Source organism: Beta vulgaris, chromosome 7 (genome assembly GCF_026745355.1).
Source record: "Beta vulgaris subsp. vulgaris cultivar EL10 chromosome 7, EL10.2, whole genome shotgun sequence".
NCBI lineage: Eukaryota > Viridiplantae > Streptophyta > Magnoliopsida > Caryophyllales > Amaranthaceae > Beta > Beta vulgaris.
In genome coordinates, this window is record NC_079208.1 from 47,705,431 (window position 1) to 47,714,291 (window position 8,861).

At 34.6% G+C, this 8,861-nt stretch overlaps 1 protein-coding gene across 1 annotated transcript; it reads left to right on the forward strand.

Moving 5' to 3' along the window:
• Positions 1-400: 400 nt before the first annotated feature.
• On the forward strand, positions 401-5,851 carry LOC104884444 (zinc finger CCCH domain-containing protein 67). Its single transcript, XM_010669092.4, has 6 exons — positions 401-953; positions 1,045-1,143; positions 3,088-3,198; positions 3,401-3,670; positions 4,103-4,354; positions 5,331-5,851. The coding sequence occupies exons 1-6, from the start codon at positions 552-554 to the stop codon at positions 5,475-5,477; spliced, it is 1,281 nt and encodes a 426-aa protein (XP_010667394.1). The 5' UTR covers positions 401-551; the 3' UTR covers positions 5,478-5,851.
• Positions 5,852-8,861: the final 3,010 nt, after the last annotated feature.

Sequence of the window (8,861 nt, forward strand, 5' to 3'; positions counted from 1 at the left end):
CTATTTGAGTTTGGTAACGTGCTAACGATGTGAATGACATGTGATTGTCAAACTTTGTTTTAATTGCAATGCATAACTAAAACCGTTAAGTAGTAGTTTTTTTTAAAGAATTTACTTATAAAAGGTAGTTTTATGATTTTTTTTTTTTTAAAAGGTAGTCTTTTTAGAAAAAGTTAATTATAAAAGTTAGTTTTTTTGAAATTTATATTACATATTAGTATGTTTAAATGTCAATATGTAATGTGCATTAAAAAAGAGAGGGAGTATAAAAATCAAAATATTACAAGTGAAAAAATGAGAACTTTTATATTTTTCTCTGATAGGAAAAAAAATAAATAAAAAAAAATAAAAAATTGAGTATATATTATTGTTACTAGTAGAAGAGTACAGTGGAGAACTAATGTGCATTGTGCAATAACTACTACTGCTACTGAAAATACTCAAATAGTAGTAGTTGAACTCATTCCTTCCTTCAATTCTCTTTTTTCTGCGTTCACAACTCTTCCATTTTTCTAGGGTTTTAGAATGGTTAAGCAGCAACAACAACAACAATGGAGTCTGAATTAGAATCATCACCAATTGTTTCTCCAGCAAAACAAGAATCATCCTCAATCACATCTCCAGAACCTTCTTCTCCGCCGTCTGATCATCATAAATCTTCCGATTCCATCAATGATCAGCTCAATTCTCTCTCTTTTGAAGACACGAAACTCGACAATGGCGGTGAAGATCGCGATCACACAGAGGAGAGAGAAAACAATGAAGAAAATGAGGAAAGTGAGAATGTGAGCAAAATCGAGGAGAGAGAAAATGAGTTTAGTCGTAGAAGAAGTATTAGTGGCTTTCCGGTGAGGCCTGATGCTGAGGATTGTTCGTTTTTCATTCGGAATGGTACTTGCAAGTTTGGGATGAATTGCAAGTTTAATCATCCTCCTAATCATAGGAAATTTCAGGTTGTGAAAAGTTTTTATTTTTATGGATTTTGTTTGATTTTTGTGTGTTTTTTTAGAGTGAATAAGTAAAACTTTTCTGCCATTGTTATAGGGTGTTAAGGTGAAGGCGAAGGAAGAATGTGTCGATTCTGCTACACAAAATGCGACGGAAAATGATGAATCTCTGTATAAAGAACAGATTAATTGCAAGGTGAAAATGCTTGTTTTTCTTATACTTATCACAGTTATTGTAGTTATGAATTGGATGTTGCTTTACAAGGAGTTGCTCATGCCAAATTTTTGTGATCCTCTGTTTGGACTGCATGAGTTTGATTTTGTCAAAGCATTTCTTGAGAATCGGTTAATGAACTTGGAGAACTTAACCAAAGGATTACCTCATGATTTACAATCTGTTATTGGTTTTGATGCTAAAATATGTGTTGATATGAGTCATGTTAGGGATCTACAGGCATGTATATGTATCATGCTACATGTGCTTCATTGTCTTAGCAAAGGGACGTTTGATGATCTATGTTACTTGGACACAGGCATGAGTCTTGGGTGTGGGTAGCGGGAGTATGACTAGTATCCGAGTGTCAATAGTCAGCACGTCAAGGCTTATAATTTATGACAGACATTGTCCTTAAATTGGACATGGGTGTGGAGACTCGACATGCATGAACCATAATTGTCATCATATAGACCTTTATGTGTGTAATTCTTGACTTGTTTGTTAGTTCTTGATAAAATTATGATCGCATACCCTTCATAACATTTATCACAAAATCTTTTCTTTCCCTCTTTTCTTGTTAATAGAGGTGTCAGGGATGAATAATGATGTGTTGGCCTGTTGTGCAAGGATTTCATACCCTTGTCAGAGTGTCGAGTGTCCGACATGGACACATGGTTACGCAATGCAAAATGGGGTGGAATCATGGTAGGTGCTGATACGAGTCATGCTATATGTGTTTGTTGCTGAAGACATTACACTATGAGCTCTCTGCATTCTAATAGAATTTGGATGTCATACTGTGGTAGTGTGGTAAGAATCATCATTTGTGGTCTCATCACATATCATCGTGCAACTCGAGGATAAAACTTCTATTCATGCTGAGAAAGCAATAATATATGGGCAACACAAGATAATAGACTCGACAACATGCCCTTTATAAGTGTATGTTGTAACACATGGATGACTTTAGTCAAAGAAAGCGAGTCCATTGAGGATGTAATAACATTGGTTGCAAAGTAATTGTCCATCAACAAGTGTTTTAAATACCTTGCTATATGATCTTAAGGAATTCTTTATTATAGGAATTAGAGCGACGTTACTATGAGTCGAGTGCTGGGAATGATGAGATACGATATAAAAATAGGACTAAAGATAATTGAAAGAGGGTTGAAAGTACAAATATTGACGATAAGATAAGAGATAATCGATTACAGTGGTTTGAGGCATGTGAAACGTCGACTAGGTGGTGTAGTAATTAGGGTAGTGGGAAAGTTGGGATACTGGAGATTTTAGAACAAGCCCGGAGAGGCCGAAAATGACTTTCACAGAGGGTGTTAGAAACAATATGAAGATTTTAGGTTCTTAGGAGCTTATAACGCTCTATGTAGACAACTATCGGAGATAAAATCTTGATTCATGCAAGGTTCCAAACTCTTTGACGTTGTGGTAGTTGTTGTTGTGATTGACTATGTTGCATGGGATTCGTTTCTTGATATAATTACCACCCGTAGTATATTTTTTGAGAAGTAATTCTTTTTAATCTTCAGGATAGTGTAAACAGATCATGTGTTCTTTTTCTGCTAAGATGTCATATTTCGTCACTTTTTTTTTTTTTTTTTTTTTTTTGAGGGGATTATATTTCATCACATAAAGATGATAAACATTATTAATTTAGGCTTCCACTATATGTTTAAAATTCTCTTGGAATTATTAGCTAGTGATAATTTGTTTAAGTGGTAAATTCAATCTTTTGCCAATACCAATGTAATAAATGATGTTCCCTCATCATTCCTGAAGTATTGCTAAAATTTTGGATCGAGAGAATATATACTTTATGCATCATCTGCTATATTAACGTTTTTATTACAAGTCTGCCATAATTTTTTTTCACCCTTCTATGTTTGTCTTTTTCTCTTAATGCAGTACTTTGATCGTCCTGGAGGCTGTAAGTTTGGGAAAGCTTGTAAATTCAACCACAGCAGAAAATTCAACCCTACCTTGAAGCTTAATTTTATGGGTTTGCCGATTCGTCTGGTACTAAAAAAAGAATTTCATCATCTTGGTTGAAATCTTCTTTGGCTACTAGAATTTTGTTATGGTGATTGATTATCTCTTTATACTTCTATTACCATGTACTGTGGCCCTGAGAAAAGCGTCCTCTCTGTCTAAATTTTGTTCACTTATCCCATGTCATTGATATAATTTGTGATGAAGTTCTGCCTTTCTGGCTTCACAGGGAGAAAGAGAATGCCCTTTTTATATGCGCAATGGCTCGTGCAAGTTTGGAGCAAGTTGTAGGTTTAACCATCCTGATCCCACATCTTCTGGAAGACCTGATGCCTTGTCCAGATATGGAAATGGAGGACCCATCTTTTCACCTGATGCCTCGCAGTCAACTCCTGCACCCTGGTCTCCTACTGCTCTAAATGAAAATCCTCCCTATGTGCCTTTGATGTTTTCACCAGCTCAAGGTGTTCCTACGCAGCCAGAATGGAATGCTTACCAGGTAGGTTCTATTAAACTCATTTTACTTTTCTAGAATGTCTGTTGGGGACAAAGATGAAGCCTCGGTAGTAGACCTTCTTTATCTGTTTGTTATGCTTCAAGTATAGCAAGTACTTTACTAGTGTATTCTACTGTATGGTTGTTTTAGATGGCTAAGTTTTTCTAAATGATGTTCAGTTCTTCAAATTTTTTTAAGTAATTCTTTGTATGTTGTTATCTTTTTTTTTTTCTTGCACTGGGGACTGCATTTTTGGGATGAGAAAAGTAGGGAAGCCTAGAGAGTTGCCTTGAAAATTTGACAATACAAAATGAACAAAGAAACAAGCATCTTAGTGATATACCTTAAATTACTTTTCTGGTTTTCTCTTCAATAATTTTCACAATTGTCCTTTTTATATTTTTCCTGTACTTGCATGCATGTTGTTTTCTGAAGGCTCCGGTTTATGCACCTGAGAGGAGTATGCACATGTCACCAATATATGCAATGAACACTCGGTTATTGGAAAGGCCAGAGCACACGCTGGGTGATGAGTTTCCAGAAAGGCCCGGCCAACCTGAATGCAGCTTCTTCCTTAAAACTGGCGATTGTAAATACAAATCTGCGTGTAAGTTTAACCATCCAAAGAGTGCAAGGAGTCAGTCATCTGCGTGTCTTCTCAGTGACTTGGGTTTGCCCCTAAGACCTGTAAGTTATCTGTACTTCCTCAGCTTTTGGATTATCTGGTTGCTGCTTCCTGTATTATATAATTTTTTTGTTCATTACTGTTTCAGTTTGAAAAAAAAAATTCTGATAATATTTGCTTGATGTTAAAAAGTAATGTCAAAGGCAAGATAACAACACTTTCCTCCATAAAAGGTGAAGATCATTGGAGTTATAGCCTAGTTCTATCTGTTAGACTCCCTATCTGTACATTAGAAAACCTGTAAAGTCAGCTCTTTTGGAGTTGAGTAGTGAAAAAGAAAAACGCTTAACAGTAGCTGATAGATGCAATAATTCCATCAAGCTAAGATAACATGAGATAATTTTGAGCGAATATTGAATGCCTCAAATGGGATATCTGGTTTCTGATAGATTGAACTGATCCTTATTCATTGCATCATAGGCATCTAGAAAAAGAAAAAATATAGACTAAGCAACTTTTAGGCCAAAAGTTTCAGTTAGCTTTGTGATGCATTATTCAAGTGCAGTGCTATATTAAGCCCAATTTAATTTTTTTCGATGTCTGTTCAAATTTCTATTTTTGGGTTTTGGGTTTCTAATTTTTTGGTTTATTCAAATTTCTCTTGCACAACAAGTATATTTACTTTTTGTTGATTCACAAAGAACGTGTCAATGTGGGATGTTAATTTTAGTTCTGAAATAGTTTGCATGCACTCTTTTCCCCAAAGTGTATCTTTGATTTAGTATAATGCCATAATGGAACGGTTTCTCGTGTTTCCCCTCAAAAAAAAAAAATAGTACTTTTTATTAATTGAGAAATAAAGAAGTGTCCAGAATTGAAATGCTTGTTTCAAATCATTTCATATCTGAGAAACTTGATTTGATTGAATTGTATATAACAGTGCTAATATATTTATTTCTATAGATTATCTGTGTGGCTTGATGCATCCCCAATATGTTCGATTCTAATATTGGCTACTGCTTTGGTTTGAGAATTCAGGGTGAAAATGTTTGCAGCTACTACAATCGATATGGAATTTGCAAGTACGGGCCTGCATGTAAATATGACCATCCAATAAACCATGCCTATTCACCGGTTTTAGGCGACTCTATGGTCAATAACCAGGCCATGGCAGCTGGTATTTAGATCCTGAATCTGAAGCAACTATTATGTACATTGTTAATGGAATGCCTAGCAATGGACAATGATTCAGGTTAGAAGGTTTTCAGTGGAACTCTTTTCGCTAATCAAGGACAGGTTGAAGCTGGTGACGGTTTTCTAATCAAAGTGTTTCGTAAGGGTAAAGCTGTAAATTATGTTCCAGATTACAATATGTAAATTATTAATCTAGAAATTCCCATATTTGAGGAGTTTCTGCTGTGAATTTTTAGTTTTACTTTCTAACATGTCTATGTGGTTGAAAACCTTTCGCCCGAGGTTTTGGACAGTGATTCTTGTAGGGTGCATAAACTCGTACTTCCTAAGGAATTGCAAATGTCTTTTGAAGTTTTATTTTCAAAGGAAGTGTAAACACTTGTTTAGTTGACTAGTAGGAGTAAAAATGTCGTTTAAGAAGTTTTATCCTGACTCCTGAGGGAATTTAACTCATTGTAATGAGGCAAGTTTTTCCTTTTGGCACTTTGTTTTTTGGGCAAGAAGTGAAATATGGAGCTAGAATCCTGCATGGATTAATCTGGCTTCTAATGGAGTAGAGTTTGATCTTATAAGCGTTTACCACACTACCGAGTAATGTTTTTTTTTTGTTTTTGGGTGATTTGTTAAGTCGTGTAATTGTGTTTATGTTAAAAGAACATGGAGTTTTTTCTAGTGAGAGGTTTGAGGAGCTAGACACGTCATCAGTGGCATGACGTTGAAGCAAATTTGATCAATCAAGATGGTGAAGACTCGATTTTCTTTAATTCAATTACAAAAATAAATAAGCAAATCAACAATCAATATATATAGGGGTATGCTTTTGTTTACACAAAATTTCGAGTCAAAGTAAATAAGACGAGAAATAAAGTAACAAAGGAATTATATTTCAATAAATGTATTGAGTACAATCTTTGTAAACATTTTATAATAAAAAAATAAACTAAGTCCTCTGATTCTGTTTCGTAGTTTGAGAGTGACACGTATTGGTGTCGACGTGGAGTTGAATGTAGACTGACCTGTTGTCAATGTCAACCTGAGTTTGAGTGTAGGATGACGTTTTGTCAACGTCAAACTGAGTTTGAGTTTTGTTTGGGTATATTCGAATGAGGGCTGACAAAGCTTGAATCTCAGTCGAATATGTTTGAGTGTGTATCTGAACAGTCGGCACAGGTTTGATGTGCTTGTTGACTAATTGCAGAGAGAATTCTAAGAGAATTTAATGAGCTCTTGAGAATAATGATTTTTCCCTCCCCTCAACTGAGAGATGTGAGGTCTATTTATAGGGAATGGAGATCCTTTCAAGGACTTGGTAATTTATGAGTTTGGGGCCGTTTATAACTTAGAAGTCTTTTTTTTTTACCTTTTGCCATTTGACCACCTTATTCGGACTAGTAATATGGGCTAGCCCAAATATTTTAGAACCCAAATTATATTTGTTTAATTTAATTTGGATATGTTATATTTGAGTGGGCTAAATTAATTAAATTGGGCTAATCATATTTATTTTAGCTCAATAATAATCTATTTATTTTAATGTAAAACACTAATAAATTTTTAGTGTCTACAAATTGCCCCTCGAGACAGCGTCACGTACACGATTTGAAGTGTTTAATCGTGACAAGGTCTCGAATTTGTGTTTGGTTTAGCAATTAGGTAACAATCCTGTGTTACTAGATATGTTTTTTTTTCAATAGAGTTATGTATTACTTGCAACTCTATCAAGTCTTGAATCCAAAACCTAATCATATTTTGATTAGAATTTTGTAATCGACAGAAACAAATCTTATCCCACTAGATTTTAGCTTTTAGCATACCGTAATCTATAAAACCCAAGAAGATTTTTTCTTAGTTGTTTTTTCATCTCATCGTCGCATATTATCAAGAGAGAACAGGTCTTTTCAACCTCCAACCAACATGTAAGTCATACACTAAACTATACACCCTCTCTTTGACTTGGCACTGCACTACTCCTTTTGAATGTATGATTCATGTTGGTAGTTTACTTAGCCTTTTTTTTTTGTTGCATGATTATTGTAGACAAACAAGAAATTATTCTTCATATGCTTGTATTCCTCATGTTGCACCTCCTGTTTTCTCTTTCTATTTTTTCTTTTCTTAATGAATTCTGCTTTATAACTCTCCAAATCAACGGCCTCAAATTCATCATATGTGATTCTTCTCGAGCAAGCGCCATTGATTCTGCAGATTTTTTTTTTCTCGATTTTCGTCGATTAATTCGAATTTTGCAGTCGCGAATTTCTCAAATGTTTCTGAATTTTCGATGAATTTTGTTATCATCGGCCCGTCAATCATTACCGCCATCTTTTTTCGCGAAGATAAGAAAATTACAGAGGATTGATTTTTTTTTTTTTTTGTTATTGTTTCTCCTATTTATTGGGAAATTTGAAGGTGTTTGATAATGGCGGTAGACAAGAAAAAAAAAAAACAGAGGTGAATTTATTGGTTTTTGTTTTTTTTTTTTTGAGTTTGAAGGTTGCGGTATGCCTTCATTTTTTTTTTGCTTACTTTTTTTTTTCTTCAATTTTTTTTCTTCTATTTTTTTTTGTTTGTTTTGATGGATAATTTTGTTCCTATGACATCATGATCATGAACATCCTCATACGTGTTCGTGAAACTAGTGTATTAGGAATTGCTTTTGTGATTTTCTTTTTCAACAGTTTGGATTTTTGACATACCATCAGATTTTGTGAGATACTGAACTTCTAGACTATCTTTGAAGTGTTGCAGAAGTTCAAGACTAGTGAGGTGATGATTTCGTTATACCCTTTTTGTCTAGAATATTTTATCTGTATATTATTGTAACACCCCGATAGTTTTTTTTTTTGCTATAATACTTAGAGATAGTATTACAGAGGTTAGTTTTTTTTTCACTAGTCCATACTGTCATTTCTTCCTGTGATGATGCATTATACTATTATACTTTCCTGTTATGATGCATGAACATTATTTTTCCTTCCTGCTAACTGTTTATATTTTTTTGCCTGCAAAGTGTTATATGTTCAGACCTTTGTTTTCGTTTACCCCTATTATCTTGTGGGAACACGTTAGAGAGTGCTACACCACTATGGTTTATTGTGTTGTAGCTCTTCAATTATAGCTGCTAACCTAGGAAGCTATTTTAACCCCATCATTCTGAGCGACGATGAAGTCGACGAGTTTCATGCACCTAACGACCATAGAGAGTATACAGATCTTCACTGGACGATGCGATGCATCTTAAGAAAAACCTAGTGATGATGAGATCATATTAGAAATGGACCATGCTCGAGGCACCACTAGGAAAGATATCTACCATGCTTACTTCAGGAATGAATCGGAGACTGAACCTGAAGAGGATGATGATACCGTACCCAT